Below are 21,906 nucleotides of genomic sequence, written 5' to 3'. Positions count from 1 at the left end.
CTGCGACACATATGTAATACATACTGATGATCTATCTAAAGGATAGGTTATCAGTATCAGATTAGTAGGGGCCTGACATCTGACCCCCACACACCCATCAGCTAAATTGGCTGCCTGAAGTCATATAATATAAGTCACACAGACAGGAGCAATGCTGCAGCTCTCTTGTACCAGCCCTACAGTGTACAGAGACATATACCATATCTGTGGTGCTGGAGAACTGCCGCTACCCTCCCATTTAATTTAATAGGGACAGAGCTGCTATCGACTACATACCTTGTTATCCAAATTATCTGATGGTGCATGGATGGTCTGAATATCTGATATTGATGACCTTTTCTGAGGATAGGTCATCAATATCCATTACCCGTGGATCTTGGACAATCCCCTTAATACTACATATAATTATACTTTACAAGGCAAATGTATCTCAGTGTGTAAGCTTAATGATGTTTCCAAACTAGAATTAAAAATGGTTGCTGTTTGCGGTTTATTAGATTTGTTCATGAGCAGGCTACATCCATAATTTATGTTGATATGGACACAAGAGGGGCTCTCCGGGAATTACATATTGATGATCTACTGTTAGGACTACCAAAGATCACCTGGTTGAAGAAGCAAGAGTTTTTAGTTTAGTGTTTAGTCTTTTAATTCATCAGTCACATGGTATGAATATGACGGATGGATGTGATGTCACCAACACAGGGAAGAGGCCATAGCGCTTGGGCAAGTGGCATTTAAGAAGTCATAAATCTGTAGTTTGCCTTTTTTTGAAGCCAGAAATACTGACATATGTAATTGCATTGTTCACAATTGGTTACTGTGTCTACAACGTTGCAGAAAAAAAAGAATGCACTTAGGAGCACTGAAATGTGGGGACAGGTTGGGGGTCTTAGAAGTGAATGGGGTAATTGCTCATGCTAAGAGAGAAAAGGCACTGAGCAAATGACCTTATGTGGGCTCGTTCACACGGGGCGGATTTTGGCGCTGAATCCACGTCATAATCCGCCCCCTCACAATAGCGGTCTATATAGACTGCTAGCTTACTTTTTTCTGTGAGCGGCATGTTCTCACTCACAGAAAAAAGAAGCAAGCTGTTCTTTCTTCAGGCAGATTCCGCACCTGATTCATCCATGACGTCCGCCTCGCGGCAACACCCCCGGTCTAGGCCCATTCATTTGGCCTACTTTGGAGCAGGAAGCCAAGACTGTTAGAAGCCACGACAGTCATTGCAAGCATATTTTGGCCCTATTCTGATGCGGCTTCCCACGTCAAAATCAGGACCAAAATATGCCATACTGTGCCCCGTGTGAACTAGCCCTTAGGATATTCAGTCCGATTTCAGAAGTCACTGCATTGGCAGATAACAGACACCTATGCTCATAATGTACTGTAAAATGTAACTTCCTTGGTGCCATTTTCTCGGCAATCTTTACTCTGTATTAGTGGGTATGACACTTTCCAGATGTTCTGGGTATTAATTGTTCATGCAATAAGTCCTGCATTCCTTTCGGTGGAATAGTTTACATTATCATAGGGTTATGGTTTGTAGATAGAAAGACATTAGAGCACATACCTGAGAAAGAGCTTATTTACAGCTCTTTTCCAAACTGTCTTACATCCATTTTTCACAGGCCGTTAATCCTAGCCCACGTCTATGGTTCACATAGTTTAGAACTTAGCAGACTTTCTTGTGTTTCCTCCATTACAACTAGAGGTTTTATGAATTTTGAGAATATTTGGGGGATCACTAGAGGAGATTTATCAAAGTGGGCATTTGATCTCCTTTGTACCAGAGTGTGCGGCGCATGTTTATTAATAAATTACACCCGCATGCACCAGATAATCATATCTCCACCAACTAAGAGATGTGAATTATTATTTTCACTGGTTTCTCATAAACTGTGATTTTTTTATGATACTTGCCACAGTGAATGGAAATGTCGCTGAATATCAATAGGTCAGATTTGCTAGAATACATGGAGGTGCACTGAAGCTGCTATGAAACTTAAATATTGTAAGGACAGGAGCAAAAACAAAATGTGTTAACTGGTTCAAAAGAACTATGTCACCCGTGACCTGCCCTTACATCATTTGTCAGCAGAATCAGCTGTCTGCAAAAATGACTCCTGGCAGCGATCGCCCTGGATTATTAAAGAAAGAATCCTGAACTCTTGTAGGACAGGTGAATGGATACAGAATGACTACACGCTGAACAATATCCATAGAGACAAATATTCTTGTAAAATTCCTGTCAAGCAAAGCAATAAATACTTCAGAAAGAAATATAGTCTGTGCCTATCAAAGGAATGCAAAATATGACAAGGCCCGAGGAAAGGCCGAAATTGTCTGGAAAGCTTTCAGCTAAAACACTGCTAAGCTATAAAAAGTATCATCTTCAGCGAACCATTTGGCGTTTCCTTTAATAAAACATATTTTCACTATGACACATAAAGGCTCCTCTCACACTTTTTCTGATACTGCTATTGTCGGCACAAACTCAAAACTATCTTATAGGACTTGAAAAGAAAACGTTAAGAGACACTTGGTAAAGGTAGGCCAGACTTTAGGCACCAAGATATGCCTTATCATTCCCTTGCTGACACACTTGTAGAAGCAGCACTGGGTTCCAACCTGTTAAATACGATGCCTTTTTATTTAAAGGGTTATTTCTATCTCAGCAAATCGCTGCCGAGAGAGGAGTAACTGTTCCTAAGTCCTGACCCCTGGGAACTTCTGAGCAGTCAAGGTGAATGGGAGCTATAAAGAGCATAGCACTGCTGAGCTACACTGTTTCTGTAGCTCCACGGGTATAGAAACAACACAGCTAAATGTGCTGCACTATTTATGTAGATCCCACTCACCTCTTTGTGAGTTAGGGAAACAGCGTAATGCTAAAAGCCCCACATTGTGGAAAACCTGCTTTTTTGTTGCACATTTTGCTGCAGTTTTTTGAGTCAAAGCCAGCAGCGGATTTAGCTGAAGGTAGAAGCAGAAGAGCTTGCTATATATTTCCTATTCCTTTTGTAGCCATCGTTGGCTTTGGTAAAAAGACCGCAGCAAAATCTGCAACAAAAAAAGATGCGTTTCTGCAACCTGGGATAGTAGCCTAAAGCAGCTCTGCTCGAGTGTTCCATTAACGCTGGATTCACACCAGCACTTGCTCTGCGTATGGGGATTCCGTCCTCGAATCCGCTTGAAAAATGCAGAGAGAAAAATCCTGCAAGCAGGACTTTTCTCTCTGCATTTTTCGGGGCGAAAACCTGGCAGACCCCATTATAGTATATGGGGTTCACAAGTAACTGCTTTTTAAGTGGATTGGATTTCCGTTTTTCATGTCCCCAAGCATACCCAAACAACGGAAACCAAAGCGCTAGTGTGAACCTAGAGTAAGTCCTGCTCCCAGGTTCAGGGCGATTATTAGAGCAGTTGCTACAATCTTGGCAGCAGTTTGCCAAGATGGGAATGACCCTTTAACATGTCTATTCCAAAACAAGAAACAGCTCCTATTGTAAGCTCTACTTGCAATAAGGCAATATAAAAAAAAAAACTACAGATATGTACGTCTCTGGAGTCGCTTCATGAAGTTGGGGGCCAAAATGACCAAGAATTTGGAATTTTTGATTACGTCTACTGTCAGATTTTAGGACTTTCATGGGATTTTATTCATCTATTTTTGTCACTGCTTAGCAGTCTAGACATAATTCTAATAGGTACTTATGTAACAGAATCTCTGTGTGCAGTGAACCCAGTATTATAAACCATGGACTGGCACATTGTGTATAAATACTTTAAGTGTAATAAAAACCACTGGTGGCTCACCCTGAGGTATATAGATTATAGATCTATATAAGACTATAGATCTGTTATCCAATGGATCAAAAAAATCACAAATAACATTTAAGAAAGTAATAGTCAACAATCGTCGGTCCTCTAAATATGCTTATGCTGTGCAGGGTGGACAATGCTTCATCTTCTTACAATTTCTCCTGGTTTTTGCAGAATGTCCTTGGCTATAGAAAATAACAGCCTGACAGTGCTATACTGCGTATTAAGAGTATGCATAATTTCTTAAAATCATATTCTCAAACTGACTAATTCTTATTTATGAAGATATAGAACCTAATTATTAACTACACAAATTAATAATAAACCCCAAGTGCCTGGAGCAAGTGATTTGTACAATATTCTCATATGCATAGCATAATAACTCATGATTTATATGCAGGAGATTTGGCAAGCTGACAAGACTGTGCATAATACCTGGCTTTAGGCTGTGTCATGAAATACACATTGCGGGTGTGGATACCACCCTAAGGCGAGGGCGAATGGAGGCCAAATGATCTTGCTTCATTATATTGCTAATAGGCAGAGATTATTAACACTGTTCTAGTGATATATCTTAATAAGCAAGTTGTAGGGCTGTGGAAATCGGGATATTTCTAAGGTTCACATAAGGTAAAATATAAAATGAGATTGTCGCTTGGTAAGTGTGGCACTGTAATGAGCCATAAGCAGAGTTTACCCATGTCCAGACGGCATACACCCCAAGTTCTGAGGAAATTATGCAGTCCCTTATATCTAATACTTAAGGATTCAGTAATGACTGTGTCTGTTATAAAGGCTTGGCGCATAGCAAATGTGGTGTCAATATTCAAAAAGTGGTGTAAAAGGGAACCTGGAAACTATAGGCCAGTAAGTTTGACTTCTGTGGTGGGAAAGATATTTGAGGGCTTTCTAAGAGATGCTATCCTGGAGTATCTCAATGTAAATAATCTTATAACACCAAATCAGCATGGGTTTATGAGGGATCGGTCCTGTCAGACTAATCTGATCAGCTTCTATGAGGAGGTCAGTTCAAGACTGGACATGGGTAATGCAGTAGATGTGGTGTATCTGGACTTTTTAAAGGCTTTTGATACTGTTCCACATAAAAGGTTGGTATGCAAAATGAGAATGTTGGGACTGGGGGAAAACATATGCATTTGGGTTAGCAACTGGCTCACTGATAGGAAACAGAGGGTACTTGTTAATGGTAAATATTCAGACTGGGCCACAGTCACCAGTGGGGTGCCGCAGGGGTCAGTATTAGGTCCTCTCTTGTTTAATAACTTTATTAATGACCTGGTAGAGGGATTACAAAGCAGGGTGTCCATATTTGCAGATGATACTAAACTTTGTAAGGTAATCACTAATGAGGAGGATAGCAGAATAATACAAGGGGATCTAAGGAAACTGGAAGCATGGGCGGAGACTTGGAGTTTAATGTAGACAAATGTAAGGGAATGCATTTTGATTGAAGAAAAATAATGTATAACTAATGTACTTAATAGTAAAATACTGGGTAAGACTGCCAATGAAAAAGACTTGGGGATTTTGGTGGACAGCAAGCTTACCTTTAGTGACCAGTGTCAGGCAGCTGCTGCCAAGGCAAATAAAATGATGGGATGCATCAAAATAGGTCTAGATTCTCATGACAAGGATATATTTATGCCTCTATACAAATCACAGGTATGGCTGCACTTAGACTATTGCGCACAATTTTGGGCCCCTGTATACAACAGTGACAGAATTGAACTAGAAAGGGTGCAGAGAAGGGCAACCAAGATTATTAGGGGAATGGGTGGACTGGAGTACAACGATAGATTAATAAACTTGGGGTTACTCACTTTAGAGAAAAGACGTCTACGGGGAGATCTAATAACAATCTACAAATACATGAAGGGACAATACAAAGAACTTTCTAAGGATCTTTTTACTCCTAGGCCAGTGACAGTGACAAGAGGACATCCTCTACGTCTGGAGGAGAGAAAGTTTCACCAGAAACATAGAAGGGGATTCCTCACAGTAAGAACAACGAGGCTCTGGAACTCTCTGCCCCAGGAAGTGGTGATGGTGGATTCATTAAACAAGTTCAAAGAGGGCCTGGATGCCTTTGCAAATAAAAAATATTATGGGTTATGAGTTCTAGATTTTAAGGACAAGTTGATCTAGGGTTTTATATTAATTGCCAGACTGGAGTCGGGAAGGAATTTTTTCTCTGACATGGGGCAATTGGCATGAGCGTCATGGCGTTTTTTGCCTTCCTCTGGATCAACACTCTAGGGTTATAGGTTGGACTTGATGGATCTGTGTTTTCATCCAGCCTCATCTACTATGTAACTGTAACATCTTTGCCCATCCGGGCTTTGGCGTCATCATCCGGTCGCATGCTGCAGCGCAGGAGACGTGTTCGGCTGTGATTTCTTCTTTTGAGTTTGTTCTGTGTTGTCTGAACACTGTCATATTCCTTCACCTTGTTAATTGATTTCCCACACCCATCTCCTTCACCTTCATTTCTCTCTGCTCCTCTATTAGTTAAACTTATTCTTGCTCTGTGATTGACAGCCTGCCTTTCTGTCAGGTCCAAGGCGGGCTCTTCCTCCCTATTTAGTCTTGGCTCTCATTCACACTGGTGCTTGCTATTGCCTTGTGCGTACTTGCTTTTTCTTTCGCTGTTATTACTTATATTCTGATTCTTGACCTCTGGCTTTCCCTATTGACTATTCTTTTGGATTCCAATTTTGACACTTTATTGCTCGACTGTTACCGAACCCTGGGTAGCTCACCTCCCTTTGTTGTTATTGTCTTGTCTGCGTTTTGTGTGCCACATATATAGGTAGGGATCATCTCCTAGTTGTCGCCTATTGCATAGGATAGGGCCAGGCAAGAGGAAGGAACAGTGGGGGGCTTCAGCTTAAGGCTCACTGTCTCTTGTGCCCCCTTCTCCCCAGGGTTCATCTATGCACTGGGGAACTGCTGTCCGCACTTCCCTAACAGTAACTATGTTCCATAATCATGTTAATTATTAATAGTTGAGCATACAGGGGCACATTTATGTAATACTAGCTGGTACCCGCGACTTCGTCTGCGGTGATTGTAGAAGTGGGTATATACAGGCGTGGGTAAGGTTTTCGTAGTGTGTATAAGGGATGGGATATGAAATGTAACTTTGTATCTTGTTTTTGCTGTTATTCAGAGAATACGTGAGACTTTTGTGTTGGATGTAATTTGTATTTGAGCTGCTATACGGTGTTGTGAGAAACTTTACATAGTGACTTTGGGACAGAAGTATTTGAAGTTAACCCTTTCCCGCCAATGGCATTTTTTGATTTTCTTTTTTGACTCCCCTCCTTCTAAACCCCATAACTTTTTTATTTCTCCGCTCCCAGAGCCATATGAGGTCTTAATTTTTGCGGGACAAATTTTTCTTCATGATGCCGCCATTAATTATTCTATATAATGTACTGGGAAGCAGGGAAAAAATTCAAAATGGGGTGGATTTCAAGAAAAAAATGCATTTCTGCGACTTTCTTACGGGCTTTGGTTTTACGGCGTTCACTGTGCAACCAAAATGACATGTTCCCTGTATTCTGTGTTTTGTTACGATTCCGGGGATACTAAATTTATATGGTTTTAGTTACATTTTGACCCCTTAAAAACAAATCCAAAACTGTTAAAAATTTTTTTTTTGAAAAGTCGCCATATTCCGACAGCCGTAACTTTTTTATACGTGCATGTACGGGGATGTATATGGCGTCTTTTTTTGCGGGACTGGGTGTACTTTGTAGTTCTACCATCTTCAGGAAATGTTATTGCTTTGATCACTTTTTATTCAAATTTTTATCAGAATGAAAAAACGGCAGTTTGGCACTTTTGACCATTTTTCCCGCTACGGCGTTTACCGAACAGGAAAAATATTTGTATAGCTTTGTAGAGCGGGCGATTTTGGACGCGGGAATACCTAACATGTATGTGTTTCACAGTTTTTAACTACTTTTATATGTGTTCTAGGGAAAGGGGGGTGATTTGAATTTTTAATCCTTTTTTTTTTTGTTTTTAATATTTTTTTTACTTTTTTAAAAAAAATTTTTTGCATTTATTAGACCGCCTAGGGGTATTGACATGGGTGGGCGGTGTCGCGGATTGTCATAGCGGTGGGGGTTGGCAAACATGGCTGCTCCGGAGCGTTATAGAGCGCCTCCTGGAGTATCGTTAAGGTGAGGGGCAAAGTGGTAAAGTATATGTATATGTGATTGTGTGGGGTTAGGGGCGAGGCTGTAGAGGGCAATATGAATTTTGTGGCTTGCTATGGTCCAAAGTGTGTGAGATTGCAGAGATGGTGGTGTGAGTTTGGGGTTTGTGGGGGTCCTGGGAAAAATGTATGTGCGCTATTGTGACGAAAAGTAGCCTATTGCGCAATGGGGTGTATTAACTATGTTTGTGGAAAATTTCAGCCAAATCGGTCGAGCGGGTTTTGCGTGATTGACTAACAAACATCCGAACACACAAACCCACAAACATCCAAACTCACAAACTTTCACATTTATAATATTAATAGGATGACTTCTGCTTCCATGGGGTGCTTAGTCCTGGTTGGGCAGATAAAGCTTTTCCAAAGAAACTTCCTTAATTATAATAAGCTTCCTGCAATATACCCAACACCTGGGGTGCCACAGAAACAACATTTTATTGTCTATTCATATCATAGAACAAAGCTTGCTCAAAGGTATTACTTGAAGGTCCACAAAGAACCCATCATTTGATAAAACGGAATACACTAATGTGGCAGTAGGACTGATGGGCGCTTTTAGGTACCAGACTCAGCATTCCCCTTCACACAGGGATGACATACTAGCTCAGCTCTAGTCACTACTGTTTTGAATCTGCAGCTACTTCCACTGTAGACCTGCCAGGGGGCTTAGACACTCTAGTTCCACTTCATGCAACATTATTTGCGTCCTTAGGATGTTTTTTGTTTTCTGTTAAAAATATATTTGGCAGGAGTGTTTTTTTTTTTTCAGAGGTACCCTGAATCTGAAAAGGTTAGGGAACACTGCCAAGAACCTTGACAAACTATTAAAGTATTTGATGATTTTATTACAGTTTCTTAAAACACACTGGGGTATATTATTTAAAAAAAAAAAAAAAAAAAAAAAAAAAAAAAAGTAAATCAAAAGGAAAGTAAAAAAAAAATTAATTTGGGCAGCCAATAATCAAATTATTTTTGGGTGAGCAGCTTTCTGGTTCCATCGAAATAACCTGAGCTTTGTAGCCATATTGTTCAGCAGCCAATGCGCGATCTAGGTCAACCAAGCCCATGCAGTTCTTCCCTGGAAAAGGACACACAAAGAACACACATAACTATACAATACTTTCCTATGTGTACTTAGTCTCAGACAGCTATACTATCATACTGGCAAAGCAATGAGCATATAACCTTACATATATTATAAGTTCCATGGAACCATGGATACTCTTCGTACCATTGTAGTGTAATATGCTCTTTATAAGATACAATATTCTCTCCTAGAAGCAATGCTTTGGCTTTTACAGATCTGTAGGTCAAAATAAAGTCATAGATGCTCGGATATCTTTCAGACAGAAGGTGAAGTGGGATAACAGCTGGCTCTTGGCCCACCTACAAGTTGATGACAATGTCTTATAACCTGGTTAATTTCTTTGCCATGTATGCGAGTTTGCTGACTTAGTCCTATAAGTAAATCCACCATATCTAATAATAATAATAAATTTTATTTCTATAGCGTCAACATATTCCACATATTCTAACTAGGAAGTGAAATGTTATACCTCTGTGACCACATGTTAATTTGCTGGGCTTTTATTTAGATTGTATATGATGATATTTAAATAACTAGAATGTTATCTTAAGTGTTCTTCACATTCTAGAAAGCGAGAGCATGCATACTACAAGTAAACAGCATAGCACAGGCATACCTATCAGCCTCCGCTCCGGAGGAAGCTGGACAGCTGTCTGATCCGCAAATCTACACAGTACCATGTGCTCCTAAAACAGAAAAAGAATACTTAATCATGGACATGTAGAAGATAGAAAGACAGACGGACAGACCTTTGCAGAAAAAACATTTCTATAAAATGAATTTACTATTGTATTATGTCGAGAAAAATGTAATCCAATTTAGAGCCCAGTGCAAGAAAGTTCACATTATTGTATGATTTGCTATAAAATGTAAAGATTCTAGATATCGTTATAGCAAAATATTCCACATCTTCATCACAGGTAGCAGACTGAGTAAGGAAACTATGAAGATGCATATACAGAATACGCCAGTTAGCATTAGGTTAGTACTGTATACTGCTTCAACTAGTCATTCATTAGGAAATCACCCCTAGGAACCAAGAAATTTTAAGTGTTTAAACAAAGTGCAATGTACCTGAGATTTTTACCAGGTAATATTATGTTTGTGCATGTTTATGTATTTACCCCTGGAACCCCTTTTCCATGTAACCCAATTAAGAAGAGATGTGAACTACATGGTGAATTCCTTGCCGCACTTCACATTTGAAGTATTGGCTTTCAGAGTAAGAATAAAGAAAAAGCTTTAAACTTTGTAACTCCATCAAAGCAGGATTTAGCGAAGATAATGAATGGACAAGAGGACTAAATCTGCTTGTCCAGCCAGGGAGACAATGTAAGGCTATTGCTTTGAATATTGGGCCTTCCGCCAATTATCAAGGCTAAGTCCATAAATAGACCTATTAAAAGTACCACACGTCCCTAGCAGCACTAAAGTCTGTAAACTGAGGCATTCTTTCCTGCGGCCTGCGCAAACACATGTCCTCCTCACAGTCTTATAAATGGCTGCTGGGTTCAAGCATTACACAAAATAAAAGAGGAATGTGACTAGTCTAAACTTTGCAAATAAAAATATCTTTATTTCTACAGACCGGAGATTGAAAGGAATAAAACTTGGTTGGAGCTGAACCTGGATTTTTACTTGTGATATACTGTATTAGAATCAAATATTTGACATTGTTGTGAAGGCCTTAAAAGTCAATGGTGGTGTACCTACAAATTGTGGAATTTTCAGCACTGATTATATAATATGCAGGTAAATGCCCCTACTGGTAACACCCAGTTGTCAATTTATTCAAATATTTCTAGGAGGAATAATAGAAGAACAGAGAGTGAGCCAGTAAGGCAAGTCTGTGGGGATGGTGAGTGAGATAGCATTTAAACTGTGTGATCATGTTTAATCCCAAGAACATTTTTTGGCTAAGGCCAAACATTGTGGAAATGCAGCTTTTTGTGTTGCAGATTTTGTTGCGGTTTTTTGAACCAAAGCCAATAATGGCTAAAAAAGGAATGGGAATTATAATGGAAGCTCTTATACGTCTACCTTCTGCTCAATCTTCTCTGACTTTGGCTCAAAAACCTCCCATCAACAAAATCTGCAAAAAAAGCTGTTTTTCTACAATGTGGAGCCTCAGCCTTTAATTGAATTTTAATAGAGACTAGTAGAATACCTGCGGCTTCGCTCGCAGAAAATATGTTAAATTGTTGGTTATGCTAAAGTAAAATTTTCAGTGTCACATTGAAATTGACATTTTCAGAGCTACAGTAAATCTTATTTTCCACTTTAAATTTTTATTATTTTGTCATCTTACTAATTTGTCGTGACATTGATGTGAACAACTTTTTTAAAAAAAATTTCAACATTTTTATTGATTTTATATATTCAATAAATATTATGTAGTATAAACTATTACAACTATTTTTTTTACTGTTTTTTTTTTTTTTTTATAAAAATTAAAATGTATGCTCCTTACACAAACATAAAACCTTTACACCCAATTAATAACATAGTGCAACCCTTCCCCCTCCCTCCAGTGTAATCTATAAGTAGGTCAAGGACCAAAGAATAAAATTGGCTTACAGTTACACAACTATTTATTGTGGCGCTTTTTGGTAAACAATGTTTCTGGTTTTACCTTCAGGTACGTACCTGTATATGAAAAGATTTTTGGGGTTACCCACTCTAAAGCAAGCAACGTACAACTGTCCATGTGTAAAACACAGGCTCTCCAAATTAATGCCGGCTACTTTAAGTGATTGACCTTGTGCTTTGTTTATAGTCTTAGCAAACGCAAGTCGGATTGGGAACTGCAGACGCTTAAAATTGAAGGGCATGTCGCTTGGTAGCAAAGGAATACGCAGAATAAAAACATTTGCTCTCTTAGAGTTTTAGAATAGTGGCTTCAATAACATTGGGTATGAGACTCTTAATGCACAATCTTGTGCCGTTACAAATTTTTAGTGGGTCAAGGTTCCGAAGCCAAATTATTGTGGCTTCTATTTTTAAAGTGAGCTTATGCAATGGCATTCCAAGAGGCTCCAAAGAACTCAGGAACTCCAATGGATACATTACGGCTTGTTCACTCTCCATGACTGAATCAATGGACACGTATGTGGTTGCTAGACCAGGCAGCCTTCCCTGAATTAGTAGATTTATGGAGCTGACACTATCATTTTTAGGTGCAAGGATTCCACGTTCACAAAGCCACTGTGCACCATTGTACATTCATCCCAAAGAATTACTTTGCAATTTTGCAATACCTTAGCTTTCCCAGAGCCCTTAGACTGGGTTTAATTCGGAACCTGAGGCGGAGGCTGCCTCAGGTTCCGGACCAAAAGACGGGTAGCCATGACTGAATGTGCTCTGTTCATCCGTATGTGTAGTATGCATTCATCTGAGTGTGTTTGCATGTGTGTGTGGTCCTTGCGTGTATGTGTGTATGTGTGTGTGTGTGGTGTGCATGTGGTATTTATGGGGTGGTGTTGTGGTATTTGTGGGGTGGCATTTGTGTGGTGTGTTGTGGGTTGGTGTATGTTGCTGTCTGTATGATGTTTATATGGTGTTTGTGAAATATTTGTGTGTTGTGTGTGGTGGTGCGGCCCCTTTAGCAATGACTCTTTGGCGTCGTTGCTATAATCCGTCCCTGTCAGTCACAACTGTTGTTTTGCCCTCAGTACTTTTGCTTTCACTGTTCCTCATTATATGTATGGGGCCTAACTTTGGGGGCCACAATCTCATGAGGGGGGGACTCTAGCGAGATGTAACATGCACAGTATTCTGCTTCTGGATGTGGAGAGCGGGCATGCCAAATTTCACCCAAATCGGGCGAGAACTGTGGATATGTATAGAGCAGACTACTACAGAATTTGAGTTTTATATATATATATATAGATTTACAGCAACAATTCCCTTCACCAGCAGAGGACCGAAAAGAAATCAATTACATCAGGCATATTACATATATTGATACTATGTATTATACAGCCGGCCATAAGAGAAGAAATAAGAGAGGGGGACACCTACAGAGGATGGATTTCTCTCAAGAACAATTTAAAAAGGACAAATCACGTCCTCATAGATGTACAGTATTATATATACCGCTATAAAGATGGCACTGAATTCAATGAACTGTTGGCTTTCCCGGTATGCGACCCGGTGCTGGAGATATTGATGCCAATAATTTTGGCCCTAATATCTCCCCACTGAGAAAAAAAAGCACAAGTATATGGAAGAGTACTGTTATGGGGAAGGGGTGGGAATTGGCGTTCTTAACAGCCCAGTGTTGACACAGAGATGTAAGGCCTACCTTTCTGACAGTGGGGAGATATTGGTGCTGAAATTAACAGCTTTAATATCTCCAGCACCATGGCACATATTGAGAAGGCCGACAATGGACTGAGTTTAGTGCACTGGCTGCTTTCTAGCAGTAAATAATACCGCACATCAATGAGGACATCAATGAGGTCCTGTTTTAGCAAATATGGCTTATTGTGCAATAAAAGGTTAAGGATAACCATCCTTAAATTTGCAGACAATTTACATTTTTACAAATATAAGTAATTAAAAATTCAGTAGTTTTAAAGATTTTCTGTAAGCATCTTAGTGGTGACCGTCTTTTGCCTTGATTGTTTGCCAATAGATAGAGCAACGAATGCAGGACTTTCTGTGGCCTGACGTTTGTCAGAAATGCAGTCAAAATTGCCTTATTGTGGCCAGGTTATCCTCTCATGTATGTAGTGTCTCTGCCTTATAACCGGGAAATAATAAGGAAATTATGTCTGGGTTTCTGAGAAGTTTCATAACAAAGTCCCGCATTCATGATTAGATCCATTGACAATCAATCAAGGCAAAAGTCTGCTACTAATATGATACTTAGAGAAATTTATTAAAGCTCTGCAAAATTGTAAAAAAAAAAATTATTTGCAAAAATGTATAACTTTTGTTTACAAATCTAAATATGGTTGTGTTCATGGGAAATCCTCTTTGGCTAAAGCCTCATTTTGCAGAAAAACTGTTTTTTTTTGTTGCAGTTTTTGCTTTGGTTCTTCATGTGTCAAGTGTTAGTGCTTCCTATATACAGTGGGGCAAAAAAGTATTTAGTCAGTCACCAATAGTGCAAGTTCCACCACTTAAAAAGATGAGAGGCGTCTGTAATTTACATCATAGGTAGACCTCAACTATGAGAGACAAAATGAGAAAACAAATCCAGAAAATCACATTGTCTGATTTTGTAAGAATTTATTTGCAAATTATGGTGGAAAATAAGTATTTGGTCAGTAACAAAATTTCATCTCAATACTTTGTTATATATCCTTTGTTGGCAATGACAGAGGTCAAACGTTTTCTGTAAATCTTCACAAGGTTGGCACACACTGTTGTTGGTATGTTGGCCCATTCCTCCCTGCAGATCTCCTCTAGAGCAGTGATGTTTTGGGGCTTTCGCTTGGCAACACAGACTTTCAACTCCCTCCAAAGGTTTTCTATAGGGTTGAGATCTGGAGACTGGCTAGGCCACTCCAGGACCTTGAAATGCTTCTTACAAAGCCACTCCTTCGTTGCCCTGGCGGTGTGCTTTGGATCATTGTCATGTTGAAAGACCCAGCCACGTTTCATCTTCAATGCCCTTGCTGATGGAAGGAGGTTTGCACTCAAAATCTCACGATACATGGCCCCATTCATTCTTTCATGTACCCGGATCAGTCGTCCTGGCCCCTTTGCAGAGAAACAGCCCCAAAGCATGATGTTTCCACCCCATGCTTTACAGTAGGTATGGTGTTTGATGGATGCAACTCAGTATTCTTTTTCCTCCAAACAGGAAAAGCTGTGTTTCTACCAAACAGTTCCAGTTTGGTTTCATCAGACCATAGGACATTCTCCCAATACTCTTCTGGATCATCCAAATGCTCTCTAGCAAACTTCAGACGGGCCCGGACATGTACTAGCTTAAGCAGTGGGACACGTCTGGCACTGCAGGATCTGAGTCCCTGGCGGCGTAGTGTGTTACTGATGGTAGGCTTTGTTACATTGGTCCCAGCTCTCTGCAGTTCATTCACTAGGTCCCCCGCGTGGTTCTGGGATTTTTGCTCACCGTTCTTGTGATCATTTTGAGCCCATGGAGTGAGATTTTGCGTGGAGCCCCAGATCGAGGGAGATTATCATTGGTCTTGTATGTCTTCCATTTTCTAATTATTGCTCCCACAGTTGATTTCTTCAATCCAAGCTGGTTGCCTATTGCAGATTCAGTCTTCCCAGCCTGGTGCAGGGCTACAATTTTGTTTCTGGTGTCCTTTGACAGCTCTTTGGTCTTCACCATAGTGGAGTTTGGAGTCTGAGTGTTTGAGGGTGTGCACAGGTGTCTTTTTATACTGATAACAAGTTTAAATAGGTGCCATTACTACAGGTAATGAGTGGAGGAAAGAGGAGACTCTTAAAGAAGTTACAGGTCTGTAAGAGCCAGAAATCTTGATTGTTTGTAGGTGACCAAATACTTATTTTCCACCATAATTTGCAAATAAATTCTTACGAAATTAGACAACGTGATTTTCTGGATTTGTTTTCTCATTTTGTCTCTCATAGTTGAGGTCTACCTATGATGTAAATTACAAACGCCTCTCATCTTTTTAAGTGGTGGAACTTGCACTATTGGTGACTGACTAAATCCTTTTTTGACCCACTGTATTTCCAATTCCTTAAGTAGCCACACCTGGGATAAAAAAAATGCAGTAAAATCTGGAACAAAAAAAGATAATTTTCCGCAACATTGGACCTCAGCCTTAAAACAGTTTTGAAATATACGTTCAGGCCTCACTCACATCTGTGTTTAGGTTTTACGCATTAAAAAGTGGTTACATAAGGAAACCACACAGACCCTATACATTATAATGAGGTCCTTGTGGTTTCCACTTGCTTTCTGCACGAAACATGCGGAGAGAAAAGTGCTGCTTGTAAGACTTTTCTCTCCGCATGTTTTGTGTGGAAACCACACGAACACCATGATAGTCTATGGGGTCCGCGGTTTTCCAGGTAACCACTTCTTAATGCACATATGTTTTCAATCAGGGGGTTCCCAAGCGGACTCCCTGAATAGAAACCCTAACACAGATGTGAATGGGGCCTCAATATCAAAGTCTCTTGGTTTTGAAGATCTCTGCTTGGTGTCATTCAGTAAGAAACTTCAGTGTTTAGTTACAGCGGATAAAACTCTGTCCCTGTGGTAATGATACTATCAAAAAAGGCATTGTCTGATTAGCAGCCCAGTTGTGATGTGGCAGATTTTCATGTAAGATGTTGGACTTTTAGTACTTTGGAGCTGAACACATCAAGCCAATGATGCCATTACAGCAAATAGTCCTCCCATTTTCCAGAACTCTCATATCTGCAGAGAACCTGTTCCCTAACAAAGGAGTCCATTTATATACAGTAATATGACATAATATGGAGTACATAGTACAGGACGCAAAACTGGAACTTCCACAGATCCTTAGCATGTACAGCTCATGCTCATATTTTAGTCTGTACAAATACTAGAATTCTACATTAAAGGTAGCAAGGTGGTAAATACTAAAACTAATGCCCCCAGTAATGGCGCCACCTTAGGTCCTTCTCAAAGCATTTCTTTACCATCAAGTGCAGGTTTAGAAATCCTACGTGGAAATCCTGCACTACAGATACAGAGTTACCTTTTAGGATGAGGCTGTAAATACTTGGCTACATGTACGTTTCAGACACAAATCATATGAGAGCATTAACTGTGAGAATATGACCTGGCTGACTTACTAAGACAACAAGAAAATAGCTTAAGCTGACTAAAGAGTTCCTCGTCTGAGAATTAATTAGCCAAGAGGTCGGTGACCCTACAGGAACACGAAACCTCCCACACTACTTAAAGGGATTAACAAGAAGTCTGTTTTGAGACTATATAGTTTCATTAATGATATGTCCAGGGAGGACTTCTGTTCATTAAGCTGCAATTGTGTAACAGAGAGCAGACTGTGGAGATTGTACATTAGATACAACATTCAATAAACAAGCAGATTTGTTACTCCTTAGGCCTTGTTCATACGCTGAAATATGGATCCGAGAACAGGAAAAAAAAGATTAGGTTTCATTCGTATTAATTACAGTATTTGGGCAGAATTTTACCTGACCCTAAAAAAGTTTATTTCCAATGCTACCTATTTCCCACAAGTCTCTTTGAGTACTGTGTGAACAACAAACCCAACCACAAATGTAAAGCTTAACACGGGTCAAAAATATTTTGGTGTCATGGCCTTTAACTCACTCCCTACCATGAACCTTATAACTGCTATGGGGAGACTTGGAGTTTATCAGAAAGGTGTATCCTGTCCCCATTGCTGGCTGTAGACCAGCATTATGGTATTGTATAGGAACTAGAGATGAGCAAGTAGTACTCGATCGAGTAGGTATTCGATCGAATACTGCGGTATTCGAAATACTCATACTCGATCGAGTACCACTCGCTAATCGAATGTAAAAGTTCGATGCAGAACCAGCATTGATTGGCCGAATGCTATACAGTCGGCCAATCAAAGCTGGTTCTTCTCCTATCTTTAGAAGTCTTCTCCGTGCAGCTTCCCTGCGGCGTCTTCCGGCTCTGAATTCACTCTGCCAGGCATCGGGCCTGGGCAGAGCCGACTGCGCATGTCCGCTTGTAGTGCGGACATTCGCAGTCGGCTCTGCCCAGGCCCGATGCCTGGCAGAGTGAATTCAGAACCGGAAGATGCCGGGTGGATGCTGCAAGGAGAAGACTTCTCGGAGGATCCAGCCCGACCCTCACTCGTGTACTTGGTAAGTATAATTTAATTGAATGTTGCCTACCCCTGAAAAGAGCATTTTCCCCCATAGACTATAATAGGATACGAGTAGTCAAATATTGAGGGGCTACTTGAAATGAATATCGAACCTCGAACATTTTACTGTTCGCTCATCTCTAATAGGAATCCTTTCTTAAAACACTTAACAGTTCTATATATAATGAGAACTCACAGATCAGATAATACAATATCACCCCTGGCACCCATAGAGTTTACACTGTGGAGCCCTAAACCCTTTCACTGCACTACTGTAGTGAGGAGGAGTTTGGATGGAGCAAAGACCAAGCATCGGCCCTGCCACTCCATTCAATGTCTATTGGACTGAGAGAGACAGTCTACCATTGTACTTTAATGTCTCTATCAGTCACGTAGACTTTGACTTCAATTCTCCTTACTCTCATTCTAGTAATCGTGGAGCCTCCAGCGAATAGACATTTACTAACAATTCTGCTCATAAATATACCTCCATTGTGGGAATGCCCCTTAAAAAGAACCCTTCATGTCCTCGGGCATATGTGGCTTTATATACTGCTAGAAAGCCGACAGTACGCTGAATACCCTCCTGAGAGTACTCGTCCATAGACTAGTACTAGGGGGGCATTCCTCACCACCCTGCGTCATGGCTGAGTGGTAAGGAACACCCCCTCAGACAGTACAGAACTATGGAGAGTAATGTTAAGAAGGGCATTCCTCAAAGCCCAGCTAGACTGTTAGTAACGACCTTCTGACAGTGAAGAGCTATTGGTAATGGCACTGACAGCTCTTGCCCCGGGCACATATCGGGAAAGTTAGCAGTGTGCTGAATTCAGTGCACTGTTGGCTTTTTCACTGTATATAAAATTGCATGTGCTCAGGGACATGGAAGGTCCTCTTTAAGTGTACAGCACACACACCATGTACACACAATACACACTAGAATACATATAATGATATAAAAAGTAAATTACCTTGTAAGATAATATATTCTGGAAGCAGCAACTGTAAATATTGATAAAAAAAAAGTATTTAATGTTTGCGGGATAAATACTGTAATACCATCTATTACAATATGCTGGTATAAAAGTGATTTGTAGTAATGTAAATGGGAAATGTGTATTGAATCAGGGTTAACAATACAACCACGTTGTCATGCCAGAGGATGTGAAGGTGGCACCTCTAACCTAGGTAGGAGCATGCTATTTCTATTTTATAATCCATGTTGGTAATGAGACTTTGCATGCTATAATAGAGATAATGTACATTACTGGAGACATATAAGCTTTACCTTCTTGGAAATGTGGTCTTGACTGTATTCTGGATAAAGCCATAGCAGCACGGACAGATGATGAATGCAGCTCTAGCAGTGATGCAGTGCTCTATTACCATATCTGTTGCTACTCCACATGCATGGAGTGCGACCTACAAAAGGACACATTCGGGAATATATATGTATACTTGTTACAAGAAGGATTACAACTCAAAGTGTATCAGATAAATTATGAATCAACGTGGGATAAATATTCAGGGAAAACACCATACAATAATTCCATTAATGACATCTGCAACATAATCGATAAGCCAGACATCATGTGTGGGCTTTATGAGCTCCTCAGAGGTAATAGACTGCTTGTCACCTTTGATAATCTGGGAATGTCATGCTCCATGCAGTAGCCTCCTCTTTCCTCTAGGCTACATACAGATACATTGTGAAATGATTAATACTGCTGAATAAGACTGACAGGAGGGCTTTCATAGGAGCTTAGACGATCACGTAACAGAGAATATAACAATAACTTTCTCATATATACTAATCCCTGCTAGAAAACTGAAATGCTAAATGTTCCTAATTTACAAGGCCATATTATAAAATAACAGCATTTGTATGTTTTGAGGACAGGTCTTGTGACAACAACCCCACCTCTGCTTCTTAGGGGTTCCCTATTGTAGGGGGTTTGACAGTTGCCTCTAGGAAGAAAAAGTTTTCGGGTGAATAAATGGTAATTCTTATGACATTGTTCTTCTTAATAACCCAGGGAAATAGATGACTCCAGTAATTCCCCTCCAAAGTGTTTTTCTCCATGGGATCCATTTACATGTTGCCAAAAATATGCTAAAATATGCGGCAAATTTGATAACATATCATATCCCATGCATGTGAATAGTGTTTCTACAACTGTATTCTCATAGCAAGTTAAATTTTCAGTCAGATTTTCCTAACGTTACAACCATAGACAACTATTTAGGAAACTATGGGGAAACCATTTTGTCACCCGGTCACTGAGGCAGAATACAGGTATGCCTCCCCCCCTTTCCATGTCAATCATGCGTATGTTAAAGAGGTGTTCCGCGTCCTAGTATTATAGCATACGTAGGCTTAAAATAAATGCTTAACACTGAGGCTATGTAAATGTCTGCATCAGAGTCAGGCAGTGTCCATTTGAAATTGGCACACACAAAAGTCTTGCATGCAAAGTCTGCAGATTTCAGTTTAAAAACAACCCAACTGACCCTATTGCAGACTCTGTGTGTAACTGCTATTTTAGTGGCCCGCCTGTTTGGGCAGTCTGGTGCAGACGCAAGCTTATCCTTACATGTCTGTTCCGCCAGGGATCTAGCAGAGAGTCTCAATTCAGGTCCTTGGTCTTCTTGAGCTTTGGCCTGCACAGGAGCGCGTCAGCCAGTCAGTGAATGAGCAGTGATGCTCTGTTCAAGTTATTGGCTGATACGCTTGTGCGCAGGCAAACAGCAAAGACCAGCGAGCTGAACAGAGTCTGCTGGATCCCTGGCCGAGCAAAAGTATAAAATATTGGTCATTTTAAGCCTCTGTATGCTTAAAAATGAGAACTATAAAAAAACACAAAAAACTTTGCAAGTCTTCAGTAGGTGATAGGTAGGTAAGACTTGCAAAGTTTTTTGTGTTTTTTATATTTCATAACCACTGGCTAACACGGTACCAAAACAAACATTTTTAAAAAATAAGAAGTGAAACACGCCTTTAATTCTGTTTTCTGTGCTTCTTGAGCCTGCTTAGAAAAGCAGAACAGTAAAAATAACAGTAAGCCTAAGTGCTAGTAAGGGCAACACCTCTAAGGATTTCCATTTCTATAGTAAAGGCAGCTGTAAGTGCAAAACAACCAGAAAAGCATTGTAATGTGTTTGTAATGCATCTCTGCAAGTATAGTATAAATACCTGGAGCGCGCCATTAAGCAATGCAGCCCCAGGAATGTAGAAAAGCTTACAAAAGCAAGGCTTCTTCAGATACTATGAAGATGAATGGCCATGATCTGAAGGTGGGAATGGGGGCAATCCATGCAAAACAATTGGTATGGGGTGTAATCGTTACAGGTCATAACTGTCTGGATACTGATAATACACTGGCACAATGTGGGAGAACAGGTCATGGCAGACCACTTTCATCACCGGGTAAAAGCACATTATAGGTCCACATTCCTCCAACATCTTTATGAGAGTCGCTCATCTGGTACTCTGTTTACCCAAGCTCAGCCACAAAAAATGAAAAATTCCACACTGACATCTTGTTGTAAACCTCCTTCATTGTGTAACGTGTACAAAATACCTGTTTGTTCTGCTTTACAAAGGTTTAAAAGTGTTTATTGGGCTTTTTTTTATTTTTTACAACAGATACGTGGAAAACACTCACTATGGTAATATCAGTCTGATACATTTCACACTGAGCTATACAACCTGTGACTTGGTCCCACTTTTGTCACTAAGAGTATATAGTTTATTAACTTTACTTTGGTACAACTCACAGACAGACGTTCAAGGGAGTCTGTAAGGCCTTTAATAGCTGCAGAAACATCTTTGTGACCACAAACCAATAAAGCAATACATCTGTTTATAGATATGCACTGATATGCTTCATCAGTTTGTGGCCATAGAAGTTCTGCTCCTGCATTGCATACTATTGGTA

At 40.1% G+C, this 21,906-nt stretch overlaps 1 protein-coding gene across 1 annotated transcript in view; it reads right to left on the bottom strand.

Moving 5' to 3' along the window:
- Positions 1-9,015: 9,015 nt before the first annotated feature.
- GSTCD (glutathione S-transferase C-terminal domain containing) overlaps positions 9,016-21,906 on the bottom strand; it is an 86,050-nt gene continuing 73,159 nt past the window's right edge. Inside the window, exons 9-12 of the mRNA XM_075286217.1 lie at positions 19,257-19,390; positions 18,940-18,970; positions 9,778-9,847; positions 9,016-9,152 (exon numbers count right to left, since the gene is read on the bottom strand). Of these exons, the coding sequence (XP_075142318.1) occupies positions 9,016-9,152; positions 9,778-9,847; positions 18,940-18,970; positions 19,257-19,390 (372 nt within the window). The remainder of the gene's footprint in view (positions 9,153-9,777; positions 9,848-18,939; positions 18,971-19,256; positions 19,391-21,906) is intronic.

This window comes from Leptodactylus fuscus, chromosome 1 (genome assembly GCF_031893055.1).
Source record: "Leptodactylus fuscus isolate aLepFus1 chromosome 1, aLepFus1.hap2, whole genome shotgun sequence".
Taxonomy (NCBI): Eukaryota; Metazoa; Chordata; class Amphibia; order Anura; family Leptodactylidae; genus Leptodactylus; species Leptodactylus fuscus.
The sequence above is the reverse complement of the archived record's forward strand: the minus strand, read 5'-3'. Positions and strand labels throughout refer to the sequence as shown.